The sequence below is a fragment of the Gorilla gorilla genome, chromosome 1 (genome assembly GCF_029281585.2).
Source record: "Gorilla gorilla gorilla isolate KB3781 chromosome 1, NHGRI_mGorGor1-v2.1_pri, whole genome shotgun sequence".
Lineage (NCBI taxonomy): Eukaryota > Metazoa > Chordata > Mammalia > Primates > Hominidae > Gorilla > Gorilla gorilla.
In genome coordinates, this window is record NC_073224.2 from 143,105,448 (window position 1) to 143,123,444 (window position 17,997).

The 17,997-nt window shown below is 34.5% G+C and overlaps 1 protein-coding gene across 6 annotated transcripts in view; it reads right to left on the reverse strand.

The window, feature by feature from the left end:
• Positions 1-419: 419 nt before the first annotated feature.
• PTBP2 (polypyrimidine tract binding protein 2) overlaps positions 420-17,997 on the reverse strand; it is an 89,400-nt gene continuing 71,822 nt past the window's right edge. For 3 of the 6 annotated variants that reach the window (XM_019034018.4, XM_055373673.2, XM_055373721.2), the window contains 6 exons: positions 10,275-10,429; positions 8,761-8,794; positions 8,255-8,347; positions 2,282-2,498; positions 2,104-2,181; positions 420-1,933 (listed from right to left, as the gene is read on the reverse strand). In XM_019034018.4, the coding sequence (XP_018889563.2) occupies positions 1,801-1,933; positions 2,104-2,181; positions 2,282-2,498; positions 8,255-8,347; positions 8,761-8,794; positions 10,275-10,429 (710 nt within the window). In that variant the 3' untranslated portion in view covers positions 420-1,800. The remainder of the gene's footprint in view (positions 1,934-2,103; positions 2,182-2,281; positions 2,499-8,254; positions 8,348-8,760; positions 8,795-10,274; positions 10,430-17,997) is intronic. The other 3 variants (XM_019034134.4, XM_004026177.5, XM_019034080.4) reach the window with 3 other exon arrangements.

Here is a 17,997-nt window from a genome sequence, read left to right on the forward strand (position 1 = left end):
CTACTGGAAAAAAAAAACAACAAGAACAAAAGAGATAGAATTAACAAGCTACAATAAAAGTTATGTCTTTAAAGCAGTAGATTATAACAGGGTGGGAAATGTTTAATATGTGTCCTCCTGAAAAGCAGTTACCATCTTTTAAATTAAAAAAAACCAGCTGGTATATTTTCACAGCATCTAGATTTATTTATGGTATAAAGCCATAGAATTGTAATATTATTACTCCTTTCCCACCCTGGCAGAGAATAAACATGAATTCAGAAGCACAGTGGAGTGAAAACAAAGAAGAGGAGAGAGAAAAGGCAGCAGAGAAAGACAGAAAAGGTGAATATAGAGCTACAGAAGTGTTTATTGAGCATGCTACAGAGGTAAGCAGAGTACACACAAAATGAAATTAAACAACCATCAAACCTCCCAACTTTGTTAGAAAATTAATTTTTAATTGTGCCGCTTTCAAACTATACTGAATTTTACATTTCTAAAGATGTAAAAACTCAACTAATAGAAAATATACATGACCATTCTGTCTACATAGATAACAGAATCTATGAATCTTGAAACTAAGTACATCAATTTCAAAAAGTATTGGTCATTTAAACAGAATCAACAATTCGGATTGACAAGAACTGTTCAAATTAATTTGACCTGTAGATTCTGAGCCATGTTTTTATTAAAGTCAGATCTATTCCTAAATACAAAATATTTTGAAGATTTATTAAAACTGAATATTACAATGCAAGGTAAATTAAGACTAAAGGCACATAAACTTTGGTCCCACCTGGTTGTCAGCTTTAGAAAACTGCCACAAAATTAATCTTCCTGCATATTTTCGCAGTACACTTTCTTTATCTTTGAAAAATACATGCACCAGTTCCTGAACTAGCTAGACCAGTCTGCACATGCTCAGAAATCCACAACCATATTCCAAATCTTAATTACAAACTAAGGATGGCAATATATATTTAAATGCACGTAAGTCATGTCAACTTCAAAAACATCTACGAAAAATATTCAGCCACAAACAAGACATTACTTAGTGCTGACATTTATATGATACGTCCCACAAGAGTGTGTACAAAAAGGTTAAGATTCCACAATGCTTTCCACATAGGGCTCAAACTTACAGAAATCTCTTTGTTGTCTTAAGAAATTAATACTCTGCATCTTGTTAATTTTAACTAATGCCTACATTCATAACTGAATCTAGACCAGAATTGTGAGATACAAAAGGCCAATGTTGTTTTCAAAGCAATAAAGCCTAAGGTAGTAAAAACTAAAAATGCTGCTTTATTCTTTCAATATCATGTATCTTATTTGATTAAATAGAAAAAAAGGTGACAAGCCAGTAATTCAAAATAAGTTCCAAGCAGGAGAAACAAAAACTTAACCTTTTTACACACCCCTGCCTAAACATATTTTAATTCCCATATAACAGTGTGCCCTAAACAACCAATTCCTTTTTTCTAGTAAATGCACAATAGCAACACTAGTTTTCCTTTTTAAGGCACGTATGTCAACTAAGTTGAAAGGAAAAAAAAAAAAAAAGCAAAATTAAACTGAAATTTTAAACAGACAAAATGGCTTCCCTATAGAACAGATGAAATATAGCAGTTAACAACTCTGCCTTTACATATGCCATTTCATTTTATAACCAAGGAATGATAACAGCATGGAAAAAAAAAGAAACCCCAAAAAAACAAAAACAAAAAAAATCAAACTCTGGTCCCCACTTTTCTGAACAGTCAAATAGGTGATGACATTGAACAATGTGATTCACCCCCAATCTTCATCTTCCCATTTTTAAATTGTTGACTTGGAGAAAGACACTCTCAGATGATGGTTTTCTCCAAGGTTATAATTATGAAGATCAATCAAGGCCTGAATAGCTTCTTCCACTGTTGCCATCTGAAGAAGAGCCATTTTGTGATCTCTTCTGAAACAAAATTATAAAATTAGATACTTCATACAAATTAGAAAGGGCTTATTAAATACTTGAATTTTGGCCATTCCGGAATCAAAAATTTCTATAAACGAAAAGAACAAAAACTACTTAAAGAAAAATTTTATCAGGTCACTAATTTAAAGATAAGGAAGCTTGCTTACTGAAAAAACTTAAATGCTTTCACAGTGCCCCCAGTGTTAGCGAACAGTGTTCGTAGATCCTCTTCTGCTACTGATGGACTAGGAAAATTGAATGGGAAGAAAAAGTGAAGATTAGTAATAAACTTCATATTTTATCAAAATAGAATGTATCTCAATACACTCTAGCTTATATACTTACGGGATATTAGATAGGTGAAGGGTGGCAGAAGGAGGAAAAATGTTTTGAAAATTTTTGGATCCGGGTTTCTTAAAACGATGCAATGGGGAATTACCAAAATCTTTTGTTAGCCCTTGATCATCAAGTCCCTCTCGAGGTAGCTGTACAGTCTGATGTTTAGACAGAGTAACACGAATAATTTTTCCATACATTTTCTGTCCATTAAGATGATTTATGGCTATAAAAAGAAAGCATGTCTATTAACAAACAATATCAAAGCTCAAAACAAACATAATTCTTTTAACGTAACAGTTTAAAAATCTGAATTTTCTTATGATTTTAAAATAAATCACCAATTTACCATAGCCACTGGTGATAAGACTTAAGTACATTTTCATTTGAACTAGACAAGGCATTCTGGCAAAAAAGCCAGCTACTTTCATAGAATGAAAATCCAGATTATGAATATCTATCTTCCTCAACAATCCTGCTAACAAATCGTATAGTGAGCTACACAAGAAAGAAACTTAATAAGCATCCCTAGCTCTTTTTCTCCCTTCTGTTACACATCCTAATTGCTAAATATTGTGATAGCCTTCCTCCTAATTATCCCTCAAATTCATGATCTGTTTCTCTACTTCTCGCTGCCATTATTTTTTATCTGGATAACTCAGTCTCTTATTTGTCTTCCTGTTGGATATTTTTTCCAATCCATTTTCTATACAGCAGCTTGATGACCTTCATAAATTACAAATCTGATCACGTCAATACCTGCTTAAAACCCTTAAGGACAAAGTTGAAACTCATTCTTTAACATGGCTTATACCTTTCCCAGTCTGTACAGGTTGAGTATCCTTAATGCAGAAATCTGAAATCTGAAATGTTCCAAAATCCAAAACTGAGGGCCAACATGATGCTCAAGGGAAACGCTCATTGGAACATTTCAGATTTGGGAAGCTCAACTGGTATAATGCAAATATTCCAAAATCCAAACCTTTGTCTCTACCCCAGAACATAGTGCAGTGTGTGAAAACAGAACATTACATGACTATTTCTTGACATAGCTGCTAGATCATTTTTAAACTAAATGAACTGGTCTGATGCTAGAAAGTTACATGTTTTATTCACCAGTCAAAATAACTAAAAAAGACCATTTCTAATATGTCATGCACTTTGGCTAAACTGAAGGTCTAAATGACTATAATCAACTAGATAAAAACATTAAACTATTAACAGTAGATGCCGGGCGCGTTGGCTCACGCCTGTAATCCCAACACTTTGGGAGGCTGAGGTGGGCGGATCACAAGGTCTAGGAGTTCGAGACCAGACTGGCCAATATGGTGACACCCCATCTCTACTAAAAATACAAAAATTAGCTGGGCGTGGTGACTCGTGCCTGTGGTCCCAGTTACTCAGGAGGCTGAGGCAGAATTGCTTGTACCCAGGAGGCGGAGGTTACAGTGAGCTGAGATGGTGCCACAGTGCACTCCAGCCTGGGTGACAGAGCGAGACTCTGTCTCAAAACAAAAACAAAAACAAACAAAAAACAGTAGAGTTACAGATAAAGACAATGTGGAAGATCAGGAAATTAAGAATAGAACATCCACTTTCAAAGAGTTTCTAATATAAACAGTATACTACAGTATACATTTTGACACAGAAGATACAAAGAACTGGTTAAATCCACGAATCTAATCATACTTACATGTATAATAAACCAATTAAATATAAAACAGATCTGAAAAGGATAATGCTGTCAAAATATGAGGTACCATTCAGAAAAGAAACAAAAGTAAAATTCTTATTTTACCTATAACTTCCTTAAATTTTTATTATTATGATAACCACTAGCCATTGAATTTACTTCCCTAATTTGTTTTAAAAAATTTAAAAAAAAGAGTCCACTCTTCCTGATTGTCACTCCAGTGTTATATATTTTAAGTTTTCTCAGATTTTTCGCCAAGGCTAAGCACAGAAAAAAAACAAAACAATCTTCTCACAAGTCTGAATTTTCTCATTTGTTTCTCACACTGCATTTCACATACTTAATTTCATATACTTGCAAATTTACGCTTACACCTGTAAAACCAATTATCTACAGTGACAGTACATAAAATCCTTTTACAATAAAACCCACTGAATTATAAAATTTTAAAGTTCTATAACTATTTTAAGTGAACAAACTTTTGTTTAGATAAACTACCTCAGACAAAATGTGTTATTAAGTGTGAGTTTGAGAAATAAAGTGATATAAATAAGTAGACTTAAGGTTGTCAGAAAAAAAGCTGTCTAAATAAAAAGACAGCACAAACAGCAGAGCTTTGAGATAATGGAGGGAAAGAATAAGAAAATAAGTCCCAGGCATAGTAATTGCATACAGAACAGATGAGTGATAGAGGAATGGGATTAAAATAAAGCAAAATAACCAAACAGCTACCTCAGGAAGTAGCCAGGTAACAAGAGAGTTCTAGCCAGCTGATTGCTGACAATAGGATCTGAAGTGATCTAAAGGGGAAGGGGGAGGATAATTAGAATACCAGAATTTTTAAGTAAAAAAGAAAACAAAAGCTTTGTCAAAAACTGAAAGTACACAATGAGTAAACAGAGCAGAAGGAAATTACCTGAATTACTAATTTTAAATGAATAAAATTTTAAACAATGTGAATCTTACACTTGAAGTCTCCTATTCCAAGAAATATGGCATAAATGGACAAGGCAATAATAAAGAAGGAAAAAGTCAATGTTTCACAATTGAAATGGCATTTTTGATTTAATATAATTTTTTACCTTTCCCTTAATCCATCTATGAAAGAGATTATTAACGAATAATAAAAATTTTAAAAGACCTCAAGAAATTTACAGACATAGTGGTGTTTATATGATGTGGAAACTGGAGCTTTATCAATGCTTCTCCCCTTTATAATTCAAAAAATTTTTTTTGTGTTACCACTCTCGTTTTTTAATCAATCTTTAGGTGTTTGTCTATTTTTTTAGTCTTTTCAAAGAATCCAACTTGTGGCATGTTTTTTTCTCTCAACTGTCTTTTAAAATACCATTGATTTCCAGTCTTGTCTTTAATATCTCCTTCCCTGGGGGTAACACTGTTATTCTTAAAGTTAAAACTTCCCGTCAAGACTTCTCTTTCACTGTACCACATATATCTAATTTGTATATAGTACTTTATCGCTTAATTTTAAGTATTTTATATTCCCATTAAAATAACTTCTGTCTGGGCAACACAGTGAGAACTCATCTCTACAAAAAAAAATAATAATAATAAATTAGCCGGGCAGGTGGTGCATGCTTTTAGTCCTAGCTACTTCGGAGGCTTAAGTGCAAGGACTGCTTAAGCCTGGGAGGTCGAGGCTGCAGTGAGCCACAATAGCACCACTGCACTCCACCCTGGGGGACAGAGCAAGACACTGTCTCAAAAACAAACAAACAAACAAACTTTTGACTCATGCAATACTGAGACTTATTTTTAAATCTCCGGATACAGATTTTATATGCATCTTTTTGTTATTAATTCTAACTTACTTGTGCAATAGAGAATGAGGTCTGTATGATACTCTTTGAAATTAGCTGAAGCTTGCTTTATGGTTTAGTATGTGACTGATTTTTCAAAAATGTTCCATATGCGTTTAAAAACTGTGTTGGATGCATAACTTAGACACATAATTCTGTTAAGGTAATCGCATTGTATCATTTGTATCTTTGTTGATTTTGTCTTTTTTTGGTCAGTTTGACATGTAATTCAGAAAGGTGAATTGAAATCCACCACTATAATAGATTTGCTCAAGTCTACCTGTAGTTCTATCTACTTATTATTTATATATTTTGAGGCTATTTCACTAGGCACACATATACATAAACTGTTATATCTTTCTAGTGAACTAAATCCTTTATCAATTCTCTGTCTTAAGTTAATAAAGGTATTTAAGTTTTGTTTTGCTTACTATCTGTCCAGTATATTAGTATCTCTTTACATCCTTTTCCTTTCAATCTTTCATATTCTTCTGCTTTACATGTCTCTTGTAAAAAGTATATAGCTAACTTTTTAAATACCAAGTTTGACAATCTTTTAGTACACCATACTAAATAGTACACCATAGAGTTTTGTGTGGGAGTGTATGTGTGAGTGTATGTGTGTGTGTGTGTGTGTGTGTGTTTTAAAGGAAATGATGGTGTCAGTACATACTTTTATGGTCACACAATTCAAGAAAGCAAAATCTACCTAGCAGCAATGAGAAATGATGAATTATTTACCACTACAGATAGTCCAAAAATTATAAGCCCTACTAGCAAGTCAAAACTTTAGTGACAATATCTTATAAAATTGGGGATAAATGATTTACAAATTTAAGTACTATTAACTGAATTGTGTCCTCCCCAAATTTATATGTTGAAGTCCTAACCCCCAATGTAACTGTACTTAAAAACAGGACCTTTAAGGAGGTAATTAAGGTTAAATGTGGTCATTAAGGGTAAAGCCCTGATTCAACAGGACTAGGATCCTTACAAGGGGAAGAGACTCTTAACGTGCTTGCACAGTGGAAAGGCCACATGAGGACACATGGGGAAGATGGCCGGCTGCAAGCCAAGAGAGACCTCACCAGAAACAATCTGCTAGCAGTTTCATCTGGGACTTCAAGACCCCAAAGTTTTATTTCTCAAAACTTTGAAGAAATACATTTTTGTTGTTTCATCTACTCAGTCTATGGTATTTTGGTTACAGCAGCCCAAGCAGACTACGAGTATGGCAAAAAATTAAAATATTACATAAAACAGTCTTTACATAAAACAAAAACTATCTGGAAGATCTGAGGTAATTCTACCGCAGGTAATTACCAACCATAAAGACTATGCATCCCTTATTTAAATGACACAATGCCACCCATACCTCAAACAATTAGGGAAAAAAATGACATATTTGAGAATACTCCTATTATGAAGTACTGTTAAGTGCTACTTACAACATATATGAAAACAACAGCAATGACTATTCCAACCAGAGTACAGAAGTGCACACAGAGAAAGAGGAAAATATGTACTAAGTATCTTGACATAATCAGCACTTTCATATCTCTTTAAAACACATACCACCATTTTAAAAATGGACAGCCAGATACCTCATCTGAGTTGCTAAGACTATTGCCAAGAAACACTAAAATTCAAACCTATTATGTGTTTGATATTCAAAATTTTCTATGTGATGTCAAAGGCCAAAATTGGTCTAGTATAGCAAGTTGTTCATCTCTGAGCAAAAATACGCTCGTCCTTACATCAAAAATGGCAAATTTACAAATTAACAATGTGAATACAATCAGTCTGAGGCACCATTATCCCTGAATCTCAATGAACAGAAATGTAAGAACATCCTGGCATTTACAGTCAATCACTGGTGTGAATGTGCAGGTGTGTTCTAGATTTATGTATTCGAGTATGTATGAAGTCAAATGACATAAGTTTAATTAAAATAATCAATTACTTATTTAAGTAATGATATAAAGTGTAACCTGACTAAAGTACCTTTTAAGATTCCCAAAGGGATTAACAACAGTGCTTTTAGCACAAACTTTTCATTTTCTAAGAACCTGGTATCGCAAGACTTTAGAAGAATTAAAATAACATGGCATTAAGAAGCATTCTATGGATTGTATGAACAGTTAGCCTCTATTAACAAGGAGTAGCTAGAATAAAAATCACTATGAATCTTCAATATAAATGATATAATTCTCATGTGAAACTATTATTACAATTTTGAAGCTAAAATCTCTTCCTATTATGAGTGCATTTGAAAAACAGTAGGAGGATAGCAGAAAAATACAAATATGTTCGTCACATACAACTATTCACATTAAAATGACATTTTGAGCCCTGGCCATTAAAATAATTTCTTACTGATGTAAAGGAGTTTATTTTTATTCGCAGATTCACATTATGCATTTGAAAGCAGAAGTGAAGATGTATAGATAAAACATAGTTTAATCTTACCAAGTTGTGATTGGTTTCCATCAGCCATCTGTATTAGAGCGCTGTCTTTCTTATTGTACAAAATCTTCACACGCTGCACATCTCCATAAACACCTTTTTTGGAGCCACAGAGAGGTAATCCAAAAATGGAATTAATTTTATGTGGAAGTCACCTAAAGATTATCTTTCTGACATATCAATGAAACATTCAGACATCAACATGATCACTCAATCTCATCATTCTCACAAATGAATAAAGAAGATCAAGATTTTGAACAGTGAATTTTGAAAAGAATAATTTTTGATAAACCCTCAAAGCTATGTGAATGATATTAAATTAAAGACCATGCAAAATAAATTAGCATGCATTAAAACAAATTTTGTGTCTATGGAGAGTTTTAAATAGCAAAGAAAAATAGCAAAAGATTTACTATTCAACTTTAAGCCAAAGTGCTAGCTACAAATAAGAATTAAGGTGAAACAAAAATCAAATCAATAATAAAAGTATAGTGCTAACAATAACATACCGAAGAGGGTAAACAGACTTTGGGGCGTAACCATCTTTAGAAGGAGAGAAGAGCAAGCAGCGTAAGACAAGAAGAGAGAAGAGTCGAGGAAGAGCGGAGATGAACAGATCATCCATAACGAAGGGTGGTTCCCGCAGAATGGTGAGGTGGTCATGGATCATGGTTCAAGGCGGTTAATTGGGGCAAGTTGGTCCGAGGAACATTTGTTCAAGCACAGAAGCATGAACATAGGGAATGGAGACAGGGAATGAAGACAAGGACAAGGAAAATAAAGGATAAGACAGGGAAGGGAATGGACATTTGGGAAAAGACAAGGAAAGGGAAGGTGAACACACAGGGAAAAGGATGAAATGGGGAAGGGAAACAGCAATGCAGAAGAAAAAAATAAGGAATTGGGGAACAAAAACAAAATAAAATATAGGTCAGTACATAGGAAATGCAGGAATTTGGTCAGAAAATGGTTGGTTTATGTACTGTACAAGAAAAACTGAGTAAAATGTAGTCATCCAAGACAAATATGGGTAAAGTACATCTATATCAAAGAGTAAATTACAGCATTTCATCTCAACATAGGGAAGGAAAGCATGCATAGGAATTTTAAACTTTGAACTTTAACTGCATAAGCATGGCTGGTTATGAAATGCAGGCAAAAGTCTTAAAATAAAAACAAAGGCACTCTGATTCAAACATTTTAGCATGCAGAACTGTGAATGATAATAGTATTAAATGGATAAAATAAGCTAATGTTCATATTAACAGAGGCCAATTAAAAATGAAACAAATATTCAAATTAGACATCATAAACTGATACACTGAGCTTCCCACATTTCATACCAGCTTTCATAGCATTCAAAATAAAATATACCAGACATAAAATGTACAACTAAAGAAAATAACTTGGCAATAAATTTTATTTAACTGGGTGGGGGGGGTGGTAAGGAAGGAAGGGGTGGGGGAATAAAGTTAAAAAATATTTTTAGAAGACAATGACTAATAACTGCAAAGAAAAAAATTACTAAGAAAGACTGGAAGAGTGCCTCGTCAAGATCTTTGGAAGAACCTTCAAAGAAAAATGTATTAGAGTAGTTCACATAAAATAAGATTTAAAAAAAATGCAATGACATATAAGCATGAAATGAACAAGCAAATAATTAGAAAAGGCAAAGAGCAAAATTGTTTTACAGTTAAATTTGCAAATTAGATCACATTTGCCTTTAAGAACAACAAAAAGATAAGCCAAACTACAGTACTTCACCATATTTTTCTTAGGAAAAATAGGTTAGGTTAAAAAATATACATATATAGATATAGATATAAAGAGACATGACTGTTTAAGGAAATAAAGTATTACCTAAACAATACGTAGATTTTATTCAGAAGTAGAAACATACAGAAAATACTTTGACTAATGAATGTACATAAAAAGAAAGGCAAGTGCAAAATGAAATAAACATGAAAAACTTTCACAAATGAAATGGAGTTAAAGAATAAACATTAGAGATTATTTTACTAACCTCTTCATTTAAATTGCTAACCAACAGGACTGTATTGCCACCAGCTGAGACTCCAGGCATACCCACTCGGCCAGCAGCAGCTGCAGCAGCTGCTGCAGCAGCATTTGGAATGGCCAAAGGACTCAGAGCTCCTGGAACAGCTGCAACAGGAAGCCCTAATTTTAAAATAAAGCATATTTTACGAAACACACACAAGTCGTTTACAAAAACCAATTTAAGCATGATGGCTGCATGGCTTACGGCTGACCATTCCAAATGGTTCCTGAAAGTTAATTTTTATAGTGTTTAGAAAAATTGTTTGCTGATGTGTAGTAGAGAAAAATAATTGATTTCAACAAAACCATTAATTATTTGAACTAAAGTACATACCTGTATTATGTTAAAATATCAAATATATAATACTCTATTTCCTCTGGAAAAGCAAACAAAGCATGAAGAATATAATTCCAAGTCACAGGCTTGGAAAATTCACTTCCACGATTTACAGTAAAAGGCCAAATGTAAAAAAGTATCACTTTCGACATAATGGTAATTCACTTTTTTCCACAAGTGCTATCTTCTTCATAAACTCACACTTGAAATCAAATAATTACAGCTTATGAAACAAAGGTAGTAGTCTTTCAGCTCCTAGAGACAAATCACTCTGAACATCATTATTTAATTCATGCAAATAAAGAAAATCTTAGCAAAATGTGCTTGCCTTCTTAATTATACACTCAAGTAATTAAAATGAATACAAGTTCCTTCAACACAACACTCTCCCGGTTGAAAGAACAAGAAACCATCACTATACAACACAGATTTTGTTTCAGTATTTTCCTATCCTTTCCCAATCTATGTTATCATTTCCTTCTTATTTTATTGTTCTAATTTCCAGTCTTATTGCTGTCCTACTATCTTTAAGTCACCATATTTTCATTTATTCTAGACAGAATTCCCTTTTGTGTTAGCACCGTTCATCTACTTTTCAATTACCAATCAACTTGGAATACTTTCATCCCTTAAATTCTTACACACCCAGCTTATTTCTCATAAATACTGGTTCACTCAAGAAACGAATTATATGTTCTTTTTTATCTTCCCAACATAAAGGAACAAACACTCAAACTAAATGAATTTGATTTCATAACATACCTGGGTAGAACAGGCCCTTACCACTCTTGTTCCATAAGTTCACATTTTATTTCTTCTTTCTTTCCAGCTTTCTGGTGCATTTCATAAGAATCTGCTGTTACCTTTGGTTTTAGAGATCTTACTCTTTTAAGTCAAGTTTTTGATCTTTTTACTTTATAGAAACTACTATGACCTTTCATCGGCAATCTGAAGTGCTCTTTAATATTCACAATCCTTAACCTAAGTTTTTGACTTATAAAACTTTCCCCTCCATCTCTTTTTAATTCAGCCTTTATCTCTTCTGAGAACTCTGTCAGTGGCATATGTTTCTCATTTAATACTCTTGCTCTTGATGAGTTTCTTTTCACAGCTTTTTGCCTGTACCTTTTTTTTTAGGCTCTCCTTTTTTTCTTACTTTGCTCCCTTTTTTTTATGGCTATACATTTTGTTTTGGAAGATTTCCAACATACACAAAAGTAAAAGTGACTAAAATAATGCACCTCTATGTAGCCATCACCCAACTTTAACAATGATCAACTCATGGCCAATCTCGTTTCATCCCCTTTTATTCTTAAAGTAAGTCTCAGAAATTAGGGTCCAATTTTAAAATTAAGAATTCTCATGTTTAATACTTACTAATGCACAATAGTCTTCAGTGTGTCTTTGAATATACCAGTGTGGATCTTTTCAACCAAATATTCTACTATATTACTAACTTTTCCATGTTAAATACTATACCTCTCACTATCCTCCCCATAAGTTGTTCTCATTTAACATTCAATGGATACGTTCACTTGTTGTCAAGTATACATTCCTAATTCCTAGGCAAGCATTCCTACACACAACAATTTTTTTTCTTGCAGTCTTGAGAAGTGACCTCCCCACATTGTAATACTATTTGTCAGTATTTTCAGATAGCTCTGACTGAATGCACAGAATATTCGACTAAAGTTGACAATACAATTATTTATTAGTAACAGAAACTCCAGATGTAGTCATTATATTGTTACATCATTCTCCTATTTTCCTGCCTTTAGCTAGCTACCTTTTAGGAAAAACACTATCTTAAAAATTCTATTAAATTCCATAGTCTGTATGAGATCCCACTGATGGCAAACAAACAAAAAACCACCAACTTCAATATGGCATGCAGAAGAAGTTCAGTACCAAGCCTCAAATTCCCTTTTTAACAATAAAAAGTCTGTTTTCAAAAAGTCCATCAAAGATATTTGGACTAGATCTTTGCCACAATAAAAAAATTAAATCACTTTAATTTCTGGTTTCACTTTTAATTCTAACAGGAAGAAGTAATTCTAAGGGCCCACTAAGCCAAAAAATCTTAACTGAGGAATTATAATTAGTTACCAAAATTAAAATAATCTAAAAACTCTAATCACTAGCATTTTCTCTGTACATCTCTTGACTCTTATAACCATCTACTGTTAATTAAAATACTCTGTATCTCCTGCTTATTTAACTATAATTGTCTTAAACTTTGTATCCCACAGTGAAAAAGTTCTCAAACTTTTTGGTCTCAGGTCCCCTTTATAGTCTTAAAACTATGGAGAATCACAAGGAGTTTTTGTTAATGTGGGTTCTATTAATGGTTGTCATTTCCGAAATTAAAACCAATAACTTTTTTTTTTTTTTTTTTTTTTTTTGAGATGGAGTCTTGCTCTTGTCCCCCAGGCTGGAGTGTAATGGCGAGATTTTGGCTCACTGCAACCTCCACCTCCCAGCTTCAAGTGATTCTCCTGCCTCAGCATCTCGAGTAGCTGAGACTACAGGCACCCGCTACCATGCCTGGCTAATTTTTGTATTTTTAGTAGAGATGGGGCTTCACCATGTTGGCCAGGCTGGTTTTGGTCTTGAACTCCTGACCTCAGGTGATCCACCTGCCTCAGCCTCCCAAAGTGCTGGGATTACAGGTCTGAGCCACTGCGCCTGGCCAAAACCACGAACTTTTTAAAGCACATAAACACACATACTATTAGCCTTCAGAGTCATACCACTGTATGCTATTAAGAGAAAAAGTAAAAAGAGGCAAAATACACTTTAGTATTACCGTGAAAAGTAATACTAAACTTTGTGGGCCCCCTATGAAGATCTCAGGAACTCTCACAAATCTCTGGACATTTGTAAAATGCTACCAAATATTCACATGCTTTATACATAAGGAGTGCTCAAAAATTACTAAGGAATTTAAAAAGATACATTTACTCACTTCAAATAATAGAAAATGCTGTAATATATGACACATATTTTTTAAAAGAATGCTGAGTTAATTGACACTCCCAAACTTTGCAGCTCTCAGTCATCTCCTACTCATTCTTCCCTCTTGAAATCTCAGGAAAAATTATAAATTCATAAAAAATATAAAAAATTATCAATCTATTTAAATACAGTATTGATCTAAACATACCAGCCTAAGGTTAATACTTTATTTTTATGAAAAACTGCTTCATATCTTGAGATACAACCCTACCATGCCACTATACATTTAAACAATCTAATGAAAATTACTTACCAAAAAAATTTAAAGATGGTTAAAAAACATGTTAAAAAGAATTTTAAATATTTAAGACATAATTGTTTTCAAAATACATTTTTTTTTTCTTGAAATCTGGGTTTTCCAGTAGGGATAACTTGGTGGTATAATACTGTTTAGAACATCAAGCCTTCTCATGGAAAAATAGTAATTGAGAATTAAAGTAATTAGTTAATAATTAAAATAAATTTATAATGGTAATTGAGAATTAAAAGTCTAGGCTAAAGCTTCCCCACCCTTTATTTTTTGAGACAAGGTTTGCTCTGTCACCCAGGCTAGAGTGCAGTAGCATGATCATGGCTCACTGCTGTTTCTATCTTCTGGGCTCAGGCAATCCTCCCACCTCAGCCTACTAAGTAGCTGGGACTACAGGCACATGCCACCAGGCATGGCTAATTTTTTTTATTTTTAGTAGAGACTGAGATCTCACTATGTTGCTCAGGCTGGTCTCAAACTCCTGGCCTCAAGCAATCCTCCCACCTTGACCTCTCAAAGTGCTGGGATTACAGGTGTGAGCCACAACACCTGGCCTAAAGCCCTTTTTAGTGTGACAGATCTGAAACATAAAAGAAAAAAAAAAAAAAAAGCCAGAGAACGCTACCTTTTACTAAATAATCTTGTACTTTAGTAAAAATAAGACTACCAATCTTCTAGACAGAAAAATTTGGGTTCGAAATAGATGAATTTACCTCTTTCTAAGGAGCTAATAAAAATCTTACCAAAAAAGGGAATGCAAGGTGTTAGGTTCCCACTGTCTGAATGCTAATTCAGTCTCCTCACTTGTTGATTTACTTCCACCATTCAGGGCCACCTTGTCAGATAATCTATTATGTCCAATGATCCTTCCTTTTACACAGTTCACAGTATGGTGTAAGAATGCTTTAATAGGTAAAAGAAGCCACCACCTGTCCTTAATGCCACTCGTATGTATTTCTCTTTATTATTTCCTCCCCGCGGCTGATAACTTAGAAAAACTACTTAGGCTATCTTTACACAGTTCTAAATCACTGGAGTAGTCTAAGATTTTCCTGGACTTTTAAAGCCTCTGAAGATTCTCCAATTTCCCTCAATATACTTTTGTCTGAAAAACTACTTTGTCAATCAGGTATTTTTAGGTTTAATCTAAATGCTGTCTGCTGCAATAAAAATATAAAAACCTACAAAATATTTCATGATGCACTATTTATATAATTAATACATTCTAGAAAATAGTTCTGTTCTTAACTCCCAGCTAAATGAGAGAACAATAAACTTACCACGGGCCCTTTGAGAAAGTTATAGAAAGCATATTACACATATTGTATACACTGGCTCTAACAGATTACTTTTAGCTACATAAATTATAATTTTAACTTTAATGATTTGCATCTTTAGCTAAGGCAGCAGATATGTGGGGAAAAAACTGTTTACACATGTTGATGAGGAGGGATAAAAATACTTGATCTATCACAAGGTCAGGAGATCGAGACCATCCTGGCTAACACGATGAAACCCCGTCTCTACTAAACATACAAAAAAATTAGCTGGCGTGGTGGCGGGCGCCTGTAGTCCCAGCTACTCCGGAGGCTGAGGCAGAAGAATGGCATGAACCCGGGAGGCCAAGTTTGCAGTGAGCCGAGATCACGCCATCCATCGCACTCCAGCCTGGGCGACAGAGCGAGACTCCATTCCAAAAAAAAAAAAAAAAAGCTTGATCTATTCTGAGGATTGCTATAAAGATAAAACAATGTAAAAGAGCTTCATACATGATCATGTGCTAAAGAAAAGAAGGTGTTGCAGGAATCTTTTTCATGTGAAATGGCCCTCATCAGCTGGGTCACCCAGACATTTTGAGTGACTCAGTAATCTCCTAAAATTCTCACGTTAGTTCTGACACTATTATTCCTAACCTTTCCTCCACTGAAGCTGATGGATGCCCAGTCATGTATATGACAAGAGACCCTAAGTCCAGAGAGAAGTGATATAAATTATGTATCTATTCTTTTCCTTTCAGATATTACACTGAAACACACAGGTATCCCTAACCTTGCTCATTTCAACTTAAGAATTAAACTGGTTTTGTTAATTAAATCATTTAGAAATTCTATCTATAATTTTTAGCTATTTTAAAAGGTTTAGATTTACAAACAAATTTAAGACATTACAGAGTTCTTATATAACCTGGAAACCGCAGTTCCCCCATTATTAGCATCATACATTAGTATGGTATTACAATTTATTAGTTCTTGCAATTAATCAACCAATATTGATAAATTAACAAAAGTCCATTCTTTATCAGATTTCCTCAAATTGCATCTAATGTCCCTTTTTTGTTGTTCCAGTATCTCCTATTACATTTAATCATCTTGTCTCCTTAGGTTTACTCTATGATTTTGAACAATGTCAAATTTATCCCTCCATCTGCCATTCTAAAAGTTCCATCCAAAGTAATTTATGATTTCTTTTGGTCTTACTTCTTTTCCCTGTTCATAACATCTGGTAGTTATTAGTCTTGTGTACTACTGAACAGAAGAGCATTAGTGGTGGGACTCTAAAGCCCCTTCTAATTCTTTTTGTATTTTTGAGATGGAGTTTCACTCTGTCACACAGGCTGGAGTGCAATGGCATGATCTCAGCTCACTGCAACCTCCACCTCCTGGGTTCAAGCAATTCTCCTGACTCAGCCTCCTGAGTAGCTAAGATTACAGGCGCCCACCACCACACCTGGCTAGTATTTGTATTTTTAGTACAGACAGTGTTTCACCATGTTGGCCAGGCTGGTTTTGAACTCAAGACCTCAAGTGATATGCCCACCTTAGCCTCCCAAAATGCTGGGATTATAGGCATGACTGGGATTATAGGCATGAGCCACCACGCCTGACAGCCCCTTCTAATTCTTTTTTTTTTTTTTTTTTTTGGAGACAGAGTCTCACTTTGTCGCCCAGGCTGGAGTGCAGTGGCACGATCTCGGCTCACTGCAAGCTCCACCTCCCGGGTTCATGCCTTTCTCCTGCGTCAGCCTCCCGAGTAGCTGGGACTACAGGCACCGACCACCACACCCAGCTAATTCTAATTCTTAAAGTATAGTCAGCCCTCTGTATCTCTGGGTTCCAATTCAACCAACCTTGGATCAAAAATATTTGGGGGGAAAACAATGGTGTACTGCAAATGTATAGAAAGTTGTTCTTGTCATTATTCCCTAAACAATACAGTATAACAACCATTTACATAACATTTATATTGTACTGGGTAATATAAGTAATCTAGAGATGATTTAAAGTACACATGAGAGGTTGTGTATAGGTCATATGCAAACACTATACCATTTTATACAAGGAACTTGAGCATCAGTGGATTTGAGTATCCAGGGGCTGTATGGGGGCAGAGGGTGGGGGATGGGACTGTGTGTGTCCTAGAACCAATCTCCCATGTATACCACCAAGGGGTCTGGAAGGCACATTTTACGTTTTATTTCCTGATTTGAAAATAAAAATTTTACTTTTCATAAGGATGACAACTGCTATTCTTTCTTGAAACAATTCAATCCTCTTCCTCTTCCACCAACCTTCCCTTGAGTTCTTATTTTGCCCTATGGAATCCATTCTCTTCTACCACTAACAACTACATTTTTATTCTACCTGTTCCTCAGATTAACTTTTTAATTAAAAACTTACTTTTCTTCTAATGAAACTTCTACAATCCCCTCAAAAAAGTCATTTTTGGTCTCCCTCAACTTTTCTCCAAAGGAAAGAATAAGGATGCATCATGCGCCACTCTACCTCACCGCACAATGTTACTTTCAAACTGCGGTTCCACCACCATCAATGAGGATGGCTTCCGATGTCAATGCCACCCAATCATACCACACTCTTTCCCATCAAAATAGCCATTGGGTTACTGGAACATCTCCTCCCATTACATAAAGACTTCAGCACCTGGCTTTATTTCCTTCTTCTCCATTCCCTGCATCATCCTATGACTTTTCCAAGACTCTGGTCTCATGATTTCTTAAAAACATCTACTTTGCCATCCATATTAGCAACTTCTTTTGATACATCTTCATTTTTCTTTCCTCTGTCTCCT